Source organism: Sapajus apella, unplaced genomic scaffold (genome assembly GCF_009761245.1).
Source record: "Sapajus apella isolate SASKATOON/1434 unplaced genomic scaffold, GSC_monkey_1.0 scaffold2, whole genome shotgun sequence".
Classification (NCBI taxonomy): Eukaryota; Metazoa; Chordata; class Mammalia; order Primates; family Cebidae; genus Sapajus; species Sapajus apella.
In genome coordinates, this window is record NW_022436942.1 from 75461375 (window position 1) to 75482874 (window position 21500).

General features: G+C 45.4%; 1 protein-coding gene across 3 annotated transcripts in view; it reads right to left on the reverse strand.

Moving 5' to 3' along the window:
* The window catches only part of NOS1 (nitric oxide synthase 1), a 228813-nt gene that overhangs the window by 89361 nt on the left and 117952 nt on the right, over nucleotides 1-21500 (reverse strand). For all 3 annotated transcript variants that reach the window (XM_032240963.1, XM_032240971.1, XM_032240980.1), the window contains exon 3: nucleotides 12226-12352. In XM_032240963.1, the coding sequence (XP_032096854.1) occupies nucleotides 12226-12352 (127 nt within the window). The remainder of the gene's footprint in view (nucleotides 1-12225; nucleotides 12353-21500) is intronic.

Below are 21500 nucleotides of genomic sequence, written 5' to 3' on the forward strand. Positions count from 1 at the left end.
CCCCTCTCCCCTCTCCCCCCTCCCCTCTCCCTCGTCTTTTTCTTGTCAGAGTTATGCTCTTGTTGCCCAGGCTGGAGTGCAATGGCGAAATCGTGGCTCACCACAACCTCCACCTTGTGGGTTCGAGCGATTCTCCTGCCTCAGCCCCCAGAGTAGCTGGGATTACAGGAATGCACCACCACACCCGGCTAATTTTATATTTTTAGTAGAGATGGGGTTTCTCCATGTTGGTCAGGCTGGTCTCAAACGTCTGACCTCAGGTGATCTACCCGCCTCAGCCTCCCAAAGTGCTGGAATTACAGGTGTGAGCCACCGCACCTGGCCTCCATTTTCTTTTAGGTAAACTCCTGCCTAATCTTCAAAACCCAGACCAGATGTGACCTCCTGTGGTAATCTTCCCTGGTACCCACCTGCTGAGGTAATTATGTTCCCAAAGCATTTTGCGTGCCTCTCTATTTCAGCACTAACTGAACCTTATATGAGTCTCTCACCACACATCTATGAAGGTCTCAAGGGCAGGGAGATCTGTGTTTGGCTTTGCTTCTACCCCAGATCTATGCACACGGCAGGTTTGCGAGTGAATGGTGACAGATGAACTGATTTGTTCTATCTACAATCCCAGGCCAGATGCAATTTGCAGGGGGATGGTAAAGATGGGGGTCACAAAGTTATGTACACAATGCACTCTGCGACCGGGGACTCGAGTCTCACTGGCCTCACCCACAGTGACCCAGACTGTCGGCCAGAGAAATGACTGCTAGATAAAGATTAATGCGTCAGCCTTCTGAGACAAACTTAAAAGAAGATGCCTCTAGGGCTGGTTTTCTTTGAATCGAGACAAATAAGAGCATCGAAGAGGGTGGGAATCCCTTCTGGGATTCCCAGTGGGTCAGACCTCACTATTTTCTCTGGGAACTAATAGTCTCCTGTGTCGGGAAGTTCTTCCTCATGTCTAACTTGCATCTGTCCTGCTTCAATTGCAATCTATTGTGTTTTGCCCAGTCTTCGAGAGTTGCTTTGCTGCCTTGCCAAAGCAAAGCTGCTTCTCAACCCCCACCTATCCCTTCTTGACTCAGGATTGCAGGTAGTGGCTGGGTTCCTCTTTGTGTCATTAACAATGCTAGGTCCCCGTGGATGCTTAAAGAAGCCGTAAATGTGAGTTACAACTGGAAGGAGAGAAGCTGATTCCAGGAGCTCCGCGTACAGTGGCTTTGAGGAGGTAGAGGCGAGGTTAGGAGATTGTCTTTCAGGATGGAAAGAAGAACATTGTGTTTTCTATTAATTTGCTCAGTCTGGGAAGCATTTCTGAAGGCTGTGCCTATGGAGACATCCAATGGGGTGGTAACAGGGCTGCTTCCTTTGTGCTGGAACTGGGATTCAAATATATCCGAGCGCTAGGGTCTCTGTCTCCCACCAGCTCTATTTCTGAGAGGCATTGGAAAGTTGAATCTCAGACAACAGAGCCAGGATGATTTTACAGGCCCGTGTGTGTGTGTGTGTGTGTGTGTGTGTGTGTGTGTGTGTGTGTGTATGTGCGTGTTTTTGAGACAGAGTCTCACTCTGTTGCCTAGGCTGGAGTGCAGTGGTGCAATCTCAGGTCACTGAAACCTCTGCCTCCCAGGCTTAAGCAATTCTTGTGCCTCAGCTTCCCGAGTAGCTAGGACTACAGGCGTGCACCCTCATGCTTGGCTAATTTTTGTATTTTTAGTAGAGATGAGGGTTTCACCATGTTGGCCATGCTGGTCTTGAACTCCCGACCTCAGGTGATCTGCCTGCCTCAGCCTCCCAAAGTGCTGGGATTACAGGCATGAACCACCATGCTCAGCCTGGCCCATGGTTTTAAATCTTTTTGGGTGAAATTCTACATTCAGGATTTGATGGTGGGCAAAGAGGAACATAAATCCCAAGCCCCACTGGTCTATCAGTCATGCTCCCAGGAACTCTCTAGGCTAAAACTGCTTGGAAGATTCAGTCTTACCCCCTTTCTCTAGCATCCTCAAAGTCCTTCCCTTCTTGAAGCAAATGGAATTTCGATGTGAGCAGAGGCCTTAATGCAAGTTCTCTATACATCTTCCTGTCCTTTCATTGTCACGTCCTGCAAAGGCTGGTGGTCCTCCTTCCAGTCCTGAGTTTGTGCAGGAAGAATGGTCCAACAGCAGGTCCTCACATTATTTATCTAGGGTAGCTTTTCACTTAAGATGATTATTATGATAAGAGCCTATAGGATGATGTGAAAACTCAGCATGTGTCTCAGGTGGTGTTAGTACCAAAGACAACCTCAGAGAACTAATAATGATCCATAGCAAGAAAAAAAAGAGCAATGTTATGAGCCACAACCATTTCTTTTTTTTTTTTTGAGATGGAGTCTCGCTCTGTCACCCAGGCTGGACTGCAGTGGCATGATCTCAGCTCACTGCAACCTCAGCCTCTGAGGTTCAAATGATTCTCCCACCTCAGCCTCCTGAGCTGCTGGGATCACAGGTACCCACCGCCATCCCTGGCTAATTTTTATATTTTTAGTAGAGACGGAGTTTCGCCATGTTGGCTAGGCTGGTCTCAAACTCCTGACCTCAGAAGATCTTCCCTCCTCAGCCTCCCAAAGTGCTGGGATTACAGGAGTGAGCCTCTGCGCCCAGCCCTGCCTTCCTCTTACTAGAATGCCTTTTTCCGTTTTGTTTTAGGCAAACGCCTATCTGATCTTCCAATCCCTGAGGCCCTGTTCTCAATGTTGAGCTCCATTCCTCAGGGTTGAAGTCCAAGGTTATGTTTTGCCAGTTGGCATTATCTAACTGAGATGGGCAGTGTGAAAGGAAATGACCAGAGTCTGCCATTGCTCAGATTTCTGCATTGACTTTTAGTGTCTTTCTCATGGGGTCAAGGCCTCCCCTCTTTCTCCCTCCTAACCAAAATCTCAAGAGTTACTGCAGACCAGGAATTATAAACTGATACCTAGAGGTGGTAGTTGGGTAAGGTCAATCTGTAAAGAAGGCTAAGTAACTTCAAAACAGGACTCTTAGGTGCATATTAAAAAAGAAAGACTGTGTGTGTGTGGAAATGAAGAATGTTCTTAGGTTATTATTATTACTTTGGTATTTTTTGAGACAGGTTCTCGCTCTGCTGCCCAGGCTGGAGTCAGTGGCACTATCGCGGCTCACAGCAGCTTCAACTTCCCTGGCTCAAGTGATACTCCCACCTCAACCTCCCAAGAAGCTGGGACTACAGGTGTGCACCACCACACCCAGTGAATATTTTATACTTTTTTTGTAGAGATGGTTTTGTCATGTTGCCCAGGCTGGTCTTAAACTCCTAGGCTCAAAGGATCCACCTGCCTCGGCCTCCCAGAGTGCTGGGATTACAGATGTGATCCACTGTGCCTGGCCAAAACAATCTTTCTTAAAACGTGAACCTCTTGGTCCATCTCTACCTGCCACTTAGAAAAAAGACATGGGGCCAGGCACAGTGGCTCACACCTGTAATCCCAGCACTTTGGGAGGCCGAGGCAGGTGGATCACCTGAGGTCAGGAATTTGAGACCAGCCTGGCCAACATGGTGAAACCCCATCTCCAAAAAATATAAAAATTACCCAGGTGTGATGGCATATGCCTGTAATTCCAGTTACTTGGGAGGCTGAGTGGGGAGGAATGCTTGAATCTGGGAGGTGGCGGTTGCAGTGAGCGGAGATAGCACCAGAGACTCTGTCTCACAGTAAATAATAAAAAAGAGATGGATACAAAAAGATTTAATTTTCCTCCTATTATAAGAAATCAAAAGCATTAATGCTATTATAAATGACAATAGACACTGGCCTTAATAAGAGGGAGACAATAGGGAGTGGTGAGGTTTGTGGCCAACTAGAAAGCCACGCCCTGTCTAGAGTGGGTACCTGCTATTCAGTCTATGCAGAGTGTTGCCCCATAAGAATATGGTTGGGTACAGTGTTTCACACCTATAATCCCAGCATTTTGGGAGGCCGGCAAGGGAGGATTGCTTGAACTAGGAGTTCGAGACCACGCTGGGCAACATAGCTAGACCTTGTCTCTACAACATATATAAAAAATTAGCCAGGTCTGGTGGCATCAGCCTGTAGTACTAGTTACTCAGAAGGCTGAGGTAGGAGGATCTCTTAAGTCTAGGAGATTGAGGTTGCAGTGAGTAAGCTATGACAGTGCCACTGCACCCCAGCCTGAGGGACAGGGCAAGACTCTGTCTCTAAAAAAAACACAAAAAAAGAATATAGGCTCAATGTGGTCAGATTACATACATTTACATAAAGAGAAGCTGTAGATATATTTATGTAGAAATTTGAAACATTGGCAATACATTTACAATATAACTATAAATTATCTCTTAGGACAATATGGTATAGACCTAACAAATCAGGTCTGCAGGCTAGATCTGGCCTGAGATTGCCTCCTTCTGTCCTTTATTGTCTTGTGAGGGCTCATATGATGGCCATACCTCTTTGTTTTTAATTAAGAAAGAAAATATAAAATTTAAACCATATTTGTTTACTTAATCATGAATGGAGACTAGTTTCCTAATGCTTATGGTGTGGTCTTGACTTTTGAGGACAACGTAATAAAAGCCTACTGTTGTGCTTTTCCAGAAAACATTTCCAGATATCATTGCTAGAGGGACAGTCAGCTAGTGGGACCACGGATCTGATCTACTACAGAATCCCTGATGTCCTTATCTTCCTGGCCAGCCATTGGCGGCTAAAGAAAACAATTGCCACCAAGACTCTAGAATGCCTCATCCTCCCCACTGAAACTATGTAGAGAGGATTTGAGGCCTTGTTTAGATGAGCTGGCAGTGAAAGCTGCCATCTATAGGCCAAGCATCAGGAAAATGAAGCAGGTCACCACTTGCTGAGTTACCTAAGCCACCCTCATCTACTGACCCCCCACTGGTCACCTCACCCTGACTTCACTGCAATGCAGAGGATGGGTATAAAATTCACATGCTTCCCTAATGTTGCCCTGGCCTGGCCTGTCAGCTTCCTGAACAGATGAGACAAAGTTACTACTGATCTCCAGCCAAGTCTAGCCACTCTTTGGAAGTGATATTGACTTAGCTGTCAAAACACATCTGAACAGATTGGCAAAGACTAAAAGGTTGGATAACAGATGGAACTGGCAAGCCTGTGAGGAAACAGTCACTCTGCTAGTTAGCTGCTAAGATTGATACAACCGCTGTGGCAAGTACCACCAAAATCACAAATGTACATGACTTTTGATCCAACAATCCCACTTCTAGGAATTTATTCTTTTTTGTTTTTTTGAGACACGGTCTCACTCTGTTGCTCAGGCTAGAGTGCAGAGTTGCAATGATACCATTGCAGCTGACTGTAGCCTTGATCTTCTGGGCTCAGATGATTCTCCCCACTCAGTCTCCAGGGTAGCTGAGACTACAAGCATGTGCCACCATTCCCTTTTTTTTTTTTTTTTTGGTATTTTTTTGTAGGGATGGGGTTTCACCATGTTGCCCAGGCTGGTCTCAAACTCCTGGGCTCAAGGACCCTCCTGCCTCAGCCTTCCAAAGTGTTGGGATTACAAGTGTGAGCAGCCATGACTGGCTTTTAGAAACTTATTCTATTGATAAGCCTGCCCCTGTGCCAAATAGCACAATATTGACAATGGCTCATTATGAAGGACTGATACAATAAATTACAGGATGGCCATACAGTGCAATATTATGTGGCTATAAAAAAGGAACTAAGATCCTCTTTACCTATACTGGGGATTAATCTCTAAGATATGTTAATAAGTGAATAGCGGCAGGCCCCTACCCCATGACTGGAGAGAGAGGAAGCTGAAAGGGGGAGAGGGCTGGGTGCACCTGGGCAGGTCCCTACCCTCCCCCACAAACCCCAGAGGGCTGAAGCTCTGACTCTAGTCGGTTGTGTAGCCAGTGCCACAGTCTGAGCTGAACCCTGAATGATCCGGCCTAGTGGAGGAAGGGCACAACCCACTACTAGAGGGGTGGGACTGGGCTACATGTTTTAACAAAAAACACAGGAAGCCTATGTAGCAATGGGACTGCATTCTTGACCACCCAGCAGCTCCTCCAGGTCAGTGGAAGAGGCAGGCCTAAACCCCCAGTGTAAACAAAAAAGACACAGGAAGCTTCCCTAGCAACCTGAAGGAGTCCCTAGAAACCCAGTAGCCCCTCAACAGGCAGCCAAGTGACCTCATCAAGCAGCTCCCTGAGACCACAGCCAGGTAAATCCACAAAGATGGGAAAAAACCGTGCAAAAAAGATGAAACCATCAAAGACCAGAACACCTCTTCTCCTTCAAGGGATCACAACTCCTCAACAACACAGGAACACAACATGACCGAGGAGTGTGACAAATTGGCAGAAACAGGCTTCAGAAGGTGGATAATAACAAACTTTTATGAGCTAAAGGAACACGTTCTAACTCAATGAAAAGAAACCAAAAACCTTGAAAAAAGCCTAGACAAAATGCTAACTAGAATAACCGGCTTAGAGAAGAACATAAACGACTTGATGGAGTTGAAAAACACAGCACGAGAACTACTAGAAGCAAACACAAGTTTTTTTTTTTTTTTTTTTTTTTTGAGACAGAGTTTCGCTCTTGTTACCCAGGCTGGAGTGCAATGGCGCAATCTTGGCTCACCGCAACCTCCGCCTCCTGGGTTCAGGCAATTCTCCTGCCTCAGCCTCCTGAGTAGCCGGGACTACAGGCACGTGCCACCATGGCCAGCTAATTTTTTGTATTTTTAGTAGAGACGGGATTTCACCATGTTGACCAGGATGGTCTCGATCTCTTGACCTCGTGATCCACCCGCCTCGGCCTCCCAAAGTGCTGGGATTACAGGCGTGAGCCACCGCACCCGGCCGCAAACACAAGTTTTAATAGCCGTATCAACTAAGCAGAAGAAAGGATATCAGAGATTGAAGATCAACTCAATGAAATAAAAAGAGAAGGCAAGACAAGAGAAAAAAGAGTGAAAAGAAACAAACAAAGCCTCCAAGAAATATGGGATTATGTGAAAAGACCTAATCTACACTTGATTGGTGTACCTGAAAATGATGGAAAGAATGAATCCAAGCTGGAAAACACATTCCAGGATATTATCCAGGAGAACTTCCCAAGCCTAGCAAGGCAGTCCAACATTCAAATTCAAAAAATACAGAGAACTCCACAAAGATATTCCTCAAGAAGAGCAACCCCAAGACATATAATTGTCAGATTCACCAGGGTTGAAATGAAAGAAAAAATGCTAAGAGCAGCCAGAAAGAAAGGTCAGGTCACCTACAGAGGGAAGCCAATCAGACTCACAGCGGACCTCTTGGCAGAAACCCTACAAGCCAGAAGAGAGTGGAGGCCAATTTTCAACATCCTTAAAGAAAAAACTTTCAACCCAGAATTTCATATCCAGCCAAACTAAGCTTCATAAGTGAAGGAGAAATAAAATCCTTTATGGACAAGCAATTATTGAGAGATTTCGTCACCACCAGACCTGCCCTACAAGTGCTCCTGAAAGAAACACTAAGCACGGAAAGGAACAAGTACCAGTCACTGCAAATGCAAACCCGTTGGCAAAGACCAAAAATGAAATGAAGAAAATGAGTCAACAATGGGAAAGAAAACCAGCCAGTAACAAAATGGCAGGATCAAATTCACATGTAACTATACTAACATTGAATGTAAACAGTCTAAATACCCCAATCAAAAGACACAGACTGGCAACTGGATAAAAAGTCAAGACCTATCAGTGCACCGTATTCAGGAATCCATCTCACATACAAAGACACACATAGACTCAAAATAACGGGATGGAAGAAGATTTACCAAGCAAATGGAGAACAACAAAAAAAGCAGGGGTTGCAATCCTTATCTCTGATAAAATGGACTTCAAACCAAAGATCAAAAGAGAGAAAGAAGGACACTACATAATGGCCAAAGGATCAATCCAACAAGAAGAGCAAACTATCCTAAATATATACACACCCAACACAGGAGCACCCAGATACATAAAGCAAGTTCTTAACAACCTAAAATGAGATTTAGACTCCCACGCAATAATAGCAGGAGACTTCAACACTCCACTGTCAATATTAGACAGATCAATGAGACAGAAAATTAACAAGGACATCCAGGACTTGAATGCAGAGCTGGACCAAGCGGACCTAATAGGCATATACAGAACACTCCACCCCAAATCCATGGAATATACATTTTTCTCAGCACCACATTTCACTTACTCTAAAACTGACCGCATCACTGGAAGTAAATCACTCCTCAGCAAATGCTAAAGAACAGAAATCATAACAAACAGTCTATCAGACCACAGTGCAATCAGACTAGAACTCAGGATTAAGAAACACACTCAAACCTGCACAACCACTTGGAAACCGAACAGCTTGCTTCTGAGTGTCAACTGGATAAACAATGAAATTGAAGGCAGAAATAAAGACGTTCTTTGAAACCAATCAGAATGAAGACACAACTTACCAGAATCTCTGGGACACTTTTAAAGCAGCGTTGAGAGGGAAATTTATAGCAATAAATGCCCACATGAGAAACAAGGAAAGATCTAAAATTGACACCCTATCATCAAAGTTGAAAGAGCTAGAGGAAGAATATCAAAAAAACTCAAAAGCTAGCAGAAGACAAGAAATAACTAAGATCAGAGCAGAACTGAAGGAGACAGAGACACAAAAAAACCCTTCAAAAAATCAATAAATCCAGGAGCTGGTTTTTTGAAAAGATCAACAAAATAGACAGGCCACTAGCTAGATTAATAAAAAAGAAAAGGGAGAAGAATCAAATGGATGCAATAAAAAATGATAAAGGAGACATCACCACTGATCCCACGGAAACACAAACTACCATCAGAGATTACTACAAACAGCTCTATGCACATAAACCAGTAAACCAGAAAGAAATGGATAAATTCCTAGACACTTGCACTCTACCAAGACTAAACCAAGAGGAAGTTGAAACCCTGAATAGACCAATAACAAGGGCTGAAGTAGAGGCAGCAATCAATAGCCTACCAACCAAAAAAAGTCCAGGTCCAGATAGGTTCACAGCCAAATTCTACCAGACATACAAAGAGGAGCTGGTTCCATTCCTTCTGAAACGGTATCAAACAATACAAAAGAAGGGAATCCTCCCTAACTAATTTTATGAGACCAATATCATCCTGATAGCAAAACCAGGCAGAGACTCAACAAAAAAAGAAAGCTTCAGGCCAATATCCATGATGAACATTGACACAAAAATCTTCAATAAAATACTGGCAAACAGATTGCAACAGCACATCAAGAAGCTTATCCATCACAATCAAGTAGGCTTCATCCAGGGGATGCAAGGCTGGCTCAACATACACAAATCCATAAACGTAATCCATCACATAAATGGAACCAAAGACAAAAACCACAGAGAAATCCTTCGACAAAATTCAACAACCTTCATGCTAAAAACTCTCAATAAACTAGGTATCAACAGAATGTATCATAAAATGATAAAAGCTGTATATGACAAATCCACAGCCAATATCATACTGAATGGGCAAAAGCTGGAAGAATTCCCTTTGAAATCAGGCACTAGACAAGGATGCCCTCTCTCACCACTCCTATTCAATATAGTATTGGAAGTTCTAGCCAGAGCAATCAGGCAAGAAAAAGAAATAAAGGGTATTCAGTTAGGAAAGGAGGAAGTCAAACTGTCTCTATTTGCAGATGACATGGTTGTATATCTAGAAGACCCCATCGTTTCAGCCCCAAATCTTCTCAAACTGATAAGCAACTTCAGCAAAGTCTCAGGATACAAAATCAATGTGCAGAAATCACAAGCATTCCTATATACCAATAACAGACAAACAGAGAGCCAAATCAAGAGTGAACTCCCATTCATAATTGCTACAAAGAGAATAAAATACCTAGGAATACAACTAACAAAGGATGTAAAGTACCTCTTCAAGGAGAACTACAAACCACTGCTCGACAAAATAAGAGAGGACACAAACAGATGGAAAAACATTCCATGCTCATGGCTAGGAATAATTAATATTGTGAAAATGGCCATACTGCCCAAAGTAATCTATAGATTCAACGCCATCCCCATCAAGCTAGCAATGACCTTCTTCACAGAACTGGAAAAAACCACTTTAAACTTCATATAGAATCACAAGAGAGCCTGCATAGCTAAGACAATCCTAAGCAAAAAAAACAAAGCTGGAGGCATCACACTGCTGGACTTCAAACTATACTACAAGGCTACATAATCAAAACAGCAAAAGAAACCATTATTAGAGTGAATCAACAACCAACAAAATGGGATAAAATTTTTGCAATCTACCCATCTGACAAAGGGTTAATATCCAGACTCTACAAAGAACTAAAACAGATATACAAGAAAAAAACAAACAACCCCATTCAAAAGTGGGTGAAGGATATGAACAGACACTTTACAAAAGAAGAAACATATGAGGCCAACAAACATATGAAAAAATGCTCATCATCACTAGTCATTAGAGAAATGCAAATCAAAACCACATTGAGGTACCATCTCACGCCAGGTAGAATGGCGATCATTAAAAAATCTGGAGACAACAGATGCTGGAGAGGATGTGGAGAAATAGGAACACTCTTACACAGTTGGTGGGCATATAAATTAGTTCAAGCATTGTGGAAGAGAGTGTGGCGATTTCTCAAGGATCTAGAAATAGAAATTCCATTTGACCCAGCAATCCCATTACTGGGTATATACCCAAAGAACAATAAATCATTCTACTATAAAGACGCATGCACACATATGTTCATTGCAGCCCTGTGTACAATAGCAAAGACCTGGAACCAACCCAAATGCCCATCAATGATAGACTAGACAAAGAAAATGTGGTACATATACACCATGGAATACTATGCAGCCATAAAAAACGATGAGTTCATGCCCTTTGTAGGGACTTGGATGAATCTGGAAACCATCATTCTCAGCAAACTGACACAAGAACAGAAAGCCAAACACCACATGTTCTCACTTATAGGTGGGTGTTGAACAATGAGAACACGTGGACTCAGGGAGAGGAGCATCACACACTGGGGGCAGTTGGGGGGGTGGGGGAGAGACAGCGGGGGGTGGGGAGGGTGGGGAGGGATAACATGGGGAGAAATACCAGATAGATTATGCACCTAAAGCAAAGAAAAAAAAAGTGAAAGGCAAGGTATAAAACAACAAGTGTAATGTGCTCTTATTTGTGTAAAAATATGTCAAGGATGATATGTATTTGTCTGTCAATGCATAAAACATGGCTAAAAGAATATACAAAAACCTTTAATATTGCTTGACTCTGGGGAGGAAAACTGTGTGGCTAGGATTAGAAACAGGGCTTTTCATCATGTGTCTTTTTGTTTATTTATTTCAATTTTTTTTTAGAGACAGGGTCTCACTCTGTCACCCAGGCTGGAGTGTAGAGGTGCTATATCACAGCTCATTGCAGGCTTGAATTCCTGTCCTCAAGTGATCCTCCTGCCTCAGTTGCCTGAGTAGCTAGGAACTACAGGTATATACCATTATATTATGCCCACTAATTAGTTTTTTTTTATAGAGATAGGGTCTTGCTATGTAGCCCAGGCTGGTGGTGGTGGTGGTGTTGCTGGTTTTTTTTTTTTTTTTAGAGGGAGTCTTGCTCTGTCATCCAGGCTGGAGGGCAATGGTGTGATCTTGGCTTACTGCAACCTCCGCCTCCCGAGTTCAAGAGATTCTCCTGCCTCAGCCTCCTGAGTAACTGGGATTATAGGTGTGTGCCACCACACCAGACTAATTTTTGTATTTTTAGTAGAGATGGGGTTTTGCCATGTTGGCCAGGATGGTCTTGAACTCTGGACCTCAAGCTATCCTCCTGCCTTGGCTTCCCAAAATGCTAGGGTTACAGGCATGAGCCACTGTGCCCAGCTACCATGTATCTTTTACATCTTTTAAATTTGGAACTATAAGAATGCCTTTCCTGGTAGAAACATAATTAAAATGCGAAAAATGGCAAGCTCACCAACAATACCAAACCACCCAAAAACAAAGTCGAGGTCCACATCCGAGGATAAGCACTCCTGGCCTCGGCCTCCCAAGTTCTCCAGCCACAGCGGCTGCTTTCCATCACGACATAGTTTAGGATTTAGCTTCCCTCCCCTCATCTTCTCACCTGGGAGGGGTTGAGAAGATGGGGTGGTACCAGGTTGGCATCAAGCACTTACCTGCTCCTTCTCTGAATATGGGTTGTTGAGGACGACAGGCACATTGCCCTTCCCCCATAGGTCATTGAAGACTCGGTCATTCTCCACGCCGAGGGGCAGAGGTTTGTGTGACTTGCCATCCAAATCTCTGAAAGGCAAGGTGGGGCAGGTGAGGAAGGGGACATCAGGAGAGGCCACTGGTTGCTTTGATCTGGAAGTCCTGAATCTGTACAGAACCTCAGTGGCTCACTCACATAACTCAATGTGAGCCAGTGAGCTTTGGGTACCCAGACTGCTGCTTCATAAAGATCCACAGTGACATGTGGGAAGGCAGCTCCGGGTGTCAATCACAAAGGGAGTTCATCCGAGGTGACCCTGACACCTGGCGCATCCCCATCTCTGTGGACGTTATTTCAGGGAGGCAAGGAGAAGGATTTTGCTTGTCCCTCTCCCTTCTTCATTCCAAGGATCTGGGAACACAGGAGGCCTATTTCCTAGTAATACTCCATGCCACAAATCCCTGGACAACTTAACGCTCATGACACCTACCAATGGAAAAGGTAGGAGGCAGGAAGAATAGAGAGGTCCTGTGGGCTTGGGGTGATAAGTTACTCTGATCCTGACCAAGACTTTTGGCTTTGAACAATAGCAGCTCAGCACAAACAGAATGATTCAGAAAATTAAAGGGAACGCAGCAACAACAACAAAAATAATACTATTAATAAGGAGAGATAGCATTTATTAAGCACTTACTTTGTGCCAAGCACTGTACATGTAGATTTTAAAAAATTATTATTTTACTTATATTAGATATGGGTTCTCCTTGTGTTGGCCAGGCTGATCTCTAACTGGGCTTACTCAAGTGATGTCCCTGGCTCAGCCTCCCAAAGTGCTGGGATTACAGGTGTAAGCCACCATGCCTGGCCATGAGTTTTAGTGAATTTAACTCTTGTGACAACCCTTTGAGGCAGGAATGACTTTTTTTTTCCCCCAGACTTGTCCCATCATCCCAGCTGGAATACAGTGGCATAATCACAACTTGCTGCAGCCTTGATCTCCTGGGCTGAAGTGAGCCTCCTTCCTCAGCCTCCTGAGGAGCTGGGACTACAAGGGTGTAACACTATGTCTGGCTAACTTTTTTATTTTTTGTAGAGATGGGGGGTCTCACTATGTTGCCCAGCCTGGTCTCGAACTCCTTAGCTCAAGTGATCCTCCCACCCCAGCCTCCCAAAGTGCTGGGATCATAGGCACGAACAGCTGAACCTGTCCAGGAATGATTGTTAATCACCACTTTATGATTGGGGTAAGGGAGACAGAATCTAAGTTGCTCAAGGTCACATAGTGGCAAAGCCTAGTATTCCAGCCCATTCATCACACCCATTCTAAAGGAAGGGCTGTCACGATCATCATCATCACCACCACCACCACCACCATCGCCATCATTTTATTTTTTTTGAGACAGACTTTTGCTCTGTCGCCAGGTGCCAGGTTGGAGTGCAGTGGTGCAATCTCAGCTCACTGCAACCTCCGCCTCCTGGGTTCAAGTGATTCTCCTGCCTCAGTCTCCCGAGTAGCTGGGATTACACCATGCCCAGCTATTTTTTTTTTTTTTAATTTTAGCAGGGATGGGGTTTCACTATGTTGGCCAGGATGGTCTTGATCTCTTGACCTTGTGATCTGCCTGCTTTGGCCTCCCGAAGTGCTGGGATGACAGGCGTGAGCCACCGCGCCCAGCCTCACCATCATTTTTATCACCACCACTACCAAAATCATCACCACAGCCACCACGATTCTCATTGTTACCATCATCATTATTGAAATTATCATCATCTAACTTTCCTCATCAGCCGCCGCCATAATCACCATCACCATCACCATAATCACCCTGTCATCATCGCCCTCGACTTCATCACATCCTAATCTTGATTATTATCGCCATCATCATCACCATCAGTCAGCATCACCATCACCACCATCATCTTCCTCCTCCTCTGCATCATGACCACACCAGCATCTTCATGACCACCAGCATCATCCTCACAATCATCATCACATGAAGAAACTATAGATCAGAGCGGTTAAGTTCCTAGCCCAAGTCACACAGCCAGTGATGACAGATTCAAACCTAGGCTTGTTCTGGATGCTAGAGCCTGACTTCTTTTGGAGACAGTCTAAACTGTCACCCAGGCTGGAGTGCAGTGGCGCGATCATAGCTCACTGCAGCCTTGACCTCCTAGGCTCGAGTGATCCTCCCACCTCTGCTTCTCCAGTAGCTGGGACTACAGGCGCATACCACCATGCCTAGCAATGTGTCAAATATTTTGTAGAGACAGAGTCTCACTGTGTTGCTCAGGTTGGTCTCAAATTCCCAGACTCAAGTGATCCTCTTGCCTTGGCCTCCCAAAGTGCTGGGACTATAGGTATGAGCCACCACGCTCGGCCAGAATCTGACTTCTTACCCACTAAGTTTTCCTGGCTTCCTGCTCCTGAACTCTAACAGGTTCAGGATGAGGTGATCTCAGCTAGGCCCACAGGCTGGCCACCCTCTGAGATGGAGATAGGAGTTGGCACTAACATCCAGATGGCCTAATCAGACCTGTCTTACTCTCTGAGTTCTACTCTCTGAGTCCTGCCCTCCTGCTTCCCAACAGTCTTTCCCCATTTGGCTCTCCCATCCGATTTGACTCTGACAATGGCCTCTGTCTATTCCCTAACTAGGCAGTGCAGCTTGCCCTGTGGCCCATATTGGTTTGCGTCCCGGGCATTAAGAAGGTCCCTGGCCTTTGTCTTGCCTTCTGTTCTATGTTCCCAGCTTTGAGGACTCTTCCATCCCCAATTTGGCCCCCAATGACAGTCATCTGGGATGAATCAGAAGCCACAGTCCAAGCTCTGAGAGCGTAAGCCCCAGTGGCCCCTCCAGCAGCTTCCTCTGGGCCACCCAGATCCCCTGCCTGCTGTGTTTCACGCAGTCCCTGTGGCCCACGTCAAAGCCACTTCTGCTCTTCTGCCTGGAGAGGTTTGCATTCGTAAGAGGGAACATTCTGTTTTACCTTCGCTAAAATGTCACCAAAACATACCCAGAGTGGCTCTTGATTACAGGCATTTCCTAAGTCAGTGGTTACCTACACGATCATAAACAGAAGTATCATCTGTTGAGAGTGCTGCTCTAAGTGTCACTCAGTTCCCTTTCAGCTCTGAAACTCCTGATCCTACATCACATGACCATACATGAGGATTCAGCAGAGAAGGGAGGTTAATGTATCTGGAGCCTCTATAACATTCCAGGTACTTGGGCAGAAGTTATTTCATTTAATTTCAGCAGACATCAAAAGCCCCCATTTTACTGATGAAAAAGCTGAACCCAGGGAGGTTATGTAAGTTTCCCAAGGTCCCACCATAAACACATAGTACAGCTGGAATTTGAAACTAGGCGTGACTTATGGGCTGCCAAGAGCCTTTCTTTTTTTATTTATTTTATTTTTTGAGATGGAATCTTGCTCTGTCACCCAGGCTGGAGTGATCTTGGCTCACTGCAACCTCTTCCTCCCAGGTTCAAGCTATTCTCCCACCTCAGCCTCCCGCAAAGCTGGGACTACAGGTGTGCACCACCATGCCCAGCTAATTTTTGTACTTTTAGTAGAGATGGGGTTTTACCATGTTGGCCAGGCTGGTTTTGAACTCCTGACCCCAGGCGATCTGCCTGCCTTGGCCTCCCAAAGAGCTGGGATTACAGGAGATTCTTCCTTTTATAAAACAGAGGTAGGAGAAACTGGTTAAGATACTCAATCTAAGCCAGAGGCTACAGAGCAAGTAACCCAACATCTCCTGCTAAATGAAGTCAATTTACAAAAATTACAGGTACAATTACCTAGGCAACTTGGACACAATCATGTGGTTCGCCTTGTGTGAATTTGCAGGGCAAGTTTCTTTTACCGTCATTCTTTTTTCTTAATCTATTAACACCTTTGTTTAAACAATGCAGTTGAAGTGTTTTGCCGACAGAAACTTAATTTTGGAGTCCTGTGTGATGAGCACATACAATTTTCATTATTTATTTATTTAGAGATGGAGTGTTGCTCTGTCACCCAGGTTGGAGTGCAGTGGCATGATCTTGGCTCACTGCAACCTCTACCTCCCAAGTTCAAGTGATTCTTCTGCCTCAGCCTCCCTCCATAATAATGTAGCTGGGATTATAGGTGCCTACCACTAAGCTCAGCTATTTTTTTTTTAATTTTTTATTTTTAGTAAAGACAGTGTTTTGCCATGTTGGCCAGGCTGGTCTCAAACTCCTGGCCTTGAGTGATCCACCCCGGAAGGATATTTTTAATATGGGACCATGAGAAACATCCAGGTTGAACTACTTTGCTTTCCATCACCCAGGAGCAAAATCAGAAGTAGATTTAGTTTGATTCTCAACCCACAATCCATCAGTGATAACCAGGTCTGAGGGAAATACTTTGTTTGTTGCCACAAATCTGTTCAACCTAGATCCACCTGTGTGCTGGGGTTGCATGAGCAGTGTAGCATGCTGGTTAAGGATGTGGCTGTGGACTGGGAGGAACTGGGTTCAAGTTCTGGCTTTGCTGGTTATAAGCTGTGTCACTTTGAACACTTCATCTGTCTCAGACTCAGTTTACTCATCTGTTAAATAGGGTCAATAATATCTGCAATGATTTAAGGAGGTAAAGCTTATAGTACTTAGCAGTGTGGCACCTGCTATCACTCTTACTGCTTATGGAGGATCAGAAAGAAACAGAGAAAGAAACTTCTAGTTCTGTGTAGAACAGTAGCTATTCCTCTAAGTTATCACTGTCTAGAACTTCCTGTGATGATGGAAATGTTTCATATCTGCATTATCCCGTATTATAGCCACTAGACACATGTGGCAATTGAGCACCTGAAATGTGGTTATTGTCATGGAGGAACTAAAATTTAGATTTTATTTAACTTTGATTGATTTAAATGTAAAGAGCCATATGTGGCTCAAAGCTTATCAGACAGTGCAGCTGCTGGAAACCTCCAAAGACTATGAATGGAAGACATACATGGCCGTGAACAGGGGGCATCTTTGCTGGGGGCTGGGGCACAGGTGGGGAGGTCTACACTCAGACACTTTCTAAGCTGCTAGGTCTTGTTCATGGAGCCCAGGAATTCAATAATTCTCAACTTCCCTTCCAGACTCCCGCCTCCTATCATTCTTGGCCCTGATCTCTTGATTTTTCCCAAGGAGCACACCCTGTCCACCCTTATACTTAAGCTCCCAAGGCTGCTCTTTCATGTTCCCTCTGCTGAGGGCCAATTCCTACTCAGCCTTGAAGACCCACTTCACGTCCCCTCTGTCCTGGGAATTTAATGAGATCATGCATGTAAAATGCCTAGCACGTAATCGACACTAACTAAACATGAGTGATATATATTTCCATTTACAACTAAGAAAACTGAAGCCCAGAGAGATTAGGTGATTTATCAAAGGTCACACAGCAGGTAATAACAGCTTGAAAATGAGATGCCTCTTCACTGTTGTCCCAGCTGAGGGTCACTGTGTATAGGGCTTATGTGGGGGGGCCTCAGGGAGGGCAGCATTTGGTTGGACCACATATCTGAGAAGAACCTCAAACTTAGATGTTAGATGTTCCCTCCAAATGGGGTAGATGTGTTGAATATATTCATCTGTGAAATATAAATTTAGTAACTCTGTTTTATTATTATCATTATTATTTTGAGACAGAGTCTCACTCTCTCTCCCAGGCTGGAGTACAGTGGCATGATCTTGGCTTACCGCAACCTCCATTTCCCAGGTTCAAGCAATTCTCCTGCCTCAGCCTCCTGAGTAGCTGAGATTACAAATATGCACCACCACGCCTGGCTAACTTTTGTATTTTTAGTAGAGATGGGATTTTGTCATGTTGGCCACTCTGGTCTCCAACTCCTGACCTCAAGTGATCCATTTGCCTCAGCCTCCCAAAGTGTTGGGATTATAGGTGTAAGCCACCGTGCCTGGCCGGTTTTATTATTTATTCACTAAAAATATATTGAGAGCCCACAGAAGGAGATGGACAGGGCCTCTTTTGACTTCTGAGATGTCTGGATGGTAGCTCCCCTTTAACAGTGCCCATGAGTCTTGGTCTTGCCCAGCGGCCTGGAATAATCTCAGTTGAGATCAGAGTTTCTCCACTTCCACACTACCGGCATTTTGGGCCTGATAATTTCTTGTTGCCAGGCTGTCCTGTGCACTGGAGGATGATAGAGCAGCATTCCTGGCCTCTGCACACTAGATGCCAATAGCACCCCTATCTCGAAAGTTGTGATAATCAAAAAATGCTTCCAGATATTGCAAAGTGCCCCCTGGGAGGCAAAATTGTATTGCTACCCATTGAGAGGTGCTCTCCATGGTTTAGATGTGGCTGAGCATCTCAATGTGATGTTGCTTCCAAGTTCCTCCCCATCCTTGCTCTCAGCTCACCCAAGGGTCTGCAAGAACTTATTTGCCAGCTGTCCCTTGTTCCCAGATGGAATTGAAGAGCTGCCTTCACTAAATGGCCCTCACCCACCACTCAGGTGTCCTTCTTCCTCTGGAAAAGCCATCCCCCAGTGAGCCTAGCATTCCGGTGGCCAGTGTCCCCAGGACTATCACATGGTCAAATTTGGTGGTTCTCAAACTCCAGGGTGCATCCAGATCAACTGAAGGGCTTGTTAAAATTCAGATTCCTGGCCAGGCATTGTGACTCATGCCTGTAATTCCAGCACTTAGGAAGGCCGAGGTAGGAGGATCACTCAAGCCCAAGAGTTCCAGACCAGCCTGAGCAACAAAGTGAGACCCTGTCTATACATAAAATAAAAAAAAAATTAGCTGGTGTGGTGGCACCTGCCTATAGTCCCAACTACTAGCAAGACGGAGGCTGGAGAATCACTTGAGCCCTGGAGGTTGAGGCTGCAGTGAGCCAAGGTTGTGCCACTGCACTTCAGCCTGGGCAAGAGAGACAGACCTTGTCTCTCTCATACACACAAACAAACCCCTCATATTTCTGAGCTCTCCTCCTAGAGAGTTTGAGCAGTGGGTCTAGGAGGGAACCCTAGAACCTATATCATCAGAAGCATCCTAGGTGGTCCATGGACAAACTGGGAGACCCATTTCCCTGGGAGCTCTATGACCCAGGCTCTAGCAGTAGGCAGCAAGGTCCCTTCTGGGTTAGAAATGTTAGTCTCCTTATCTCCTTTCCTTCCTTCACTCCCATCCTTCTATAACTGCCTCCCTCCTGGCAAGTGTTTTCTATGCTTTCTGGCAAGAAGAAAACTAAATCCTCATTTCTTCCACTTTACTAGCTGGATGATCCTATCCAAGCCAAGAGTCAGTCTTGCATCTCTAAACCTTCTGAGAATCTTTGCCAGATCCTTTCAACTGAAGCTTCCTAAGAACCAGGTCCCCTGATCTCTTTCACGGAAGAAAAAGAGGTCCTGGGATGGACTCTCCAGGAAGTTTGAATGTGGGTCGATTGGCCGGATACTGACCACTTAGGACCCTGAGGATCTGGGAGAGGAACAGGTGGGCCACGCCTGTGTGCTGGGCACAGGGAGGCAGGGGCTGCTTCTGCTCTGGCCAACCAGACAAGGAGGCCGCCAAGGAGCAGCTGGTGCTGGCAAGAGGCCCTGACCACGTTTTTCAGCAGACATCACACTCTCTCTGACTCCCGCTTCTCCTGGCCCTGCAGGCTCCAGCAGCCTTGATTTCTGCTTCCACCTGGTCTAGAATGCTGGGAGTCAAGTTAAAGTGGAAGGCTTGGAGGTTGTGGAGACTGGGTCTGGGGTCTCCGCAAAGCTTTTTTTCTAGATTTCATCATACTTGGAGTGGGAGGAGTGGGAAGTTCTGGTTAAACAGAAAAGTATGCTTTATTATTATTTTTAAGTCCAGGTCTCGCTCTGTCACCCAGGCTGGAGTACAGTGTCATGATCATGGCTCATTGCAGCCTGAAACTCCTGGGCTCGACTGATCCTCCTGCCTCAGCTTCCCGAGTAGCAGGGATTATAGGCATGCACCACCACACCTGACTAATTTTTAATTTTTTTTTGTAGGGGTGGGGACTTGCTATGTTGCCCAGGCTGGTTTTAAACTCCTGGGCTTAAATGATCCTCCTGCCTTGGCCTCCCAGTGCTGGGATTACAGGTATGAGCCATACACCTGGCCCAAAGTATGCTTTCAACGGGAGGAATTCTACCATGAATGGTGCAGCTGGGAAGTGAGGAGAGGGCCTTTGGGGCTTTGTCACAGTCGTGACTTAATTGCCAATATCACCAAAGCTGGGCAGGATTCTCATACTCATAGGTGTGCAGGGGGCAGGCTGGTGAGGTCGATGTGTGGATTGGGCTGTCTGGATCCTGGAGGATGAGGGACCCCACAGTGACCCCTTCCCAGCTCCTGCCACTGGTTGCCTTGTGAGGGCGTAGATTCCGTGTTAAGAATTCTTTGGATTTTTTTTTTTTTTTTAAGAGGCTGAAAACCTGATTTCACCGCAAATTCACTTTTCCTGAAAACTGCAGGCCAAATAAGACCCATGGGAGAACTGTGTGTGGTCCTCAACCTCATTTGCAACCTTTGCCCTAAAAGAATGCATTGAGTTCCTCTCTTTGGAGGGATGTTCCAGAGAGGTGGACTGGGGGAGTTCCTACAATCCAGGTGTGGCCTGGCCTGTGATGAGCGTGCCCGCCACTGGCCCTCACGAGGAACCTGAATGCTAGCTCGGGAAGAAACCTCAAGGCTGACCTGGGCCACATCTCACTTTTACAGATGGGGAAACTGATGCTCAAGGAGGTCAAAGGACTTTCCTAAAGTAAGTAGCTGGTGAGTGGTAACGTGGAAGGAGGGGCTAGAAGCAAGGTCCGTAGCCTCAGTCCAGTGAGACCTCACAGGGATGGCGACAGGGACAGCCATTGTTTAGCCCGGGGCCTGTCCACAGCATTGCTTGACAGCGTTGGTTAGATGAGTGTCGGAGACTGAATAACAGCCCCAAAGATCTCAGGTTCGAATCCCTCAAACCTGTATATGTTTTCTTGGATGGAGAAAGGGTCTCTGCAGATCTGATGGGATGTTAAATATCTTGAGATGGGCAGATTCCCTGAGGTTACCTCCATGGGCCCTTGATGTAATCATGTGTCTTGGTAAGAGGGTTACAGAGGGATCCCTGATGACAGCAGGGATGTCACCACCGAAGCAAGATGCTCTGCTCCTGGCTTTGAAAGTGGAGGAAGGGGCCACAAGCCAAAGGATGCAAGGAACGCAGCTTTAGACCCTGGAAGAGGCC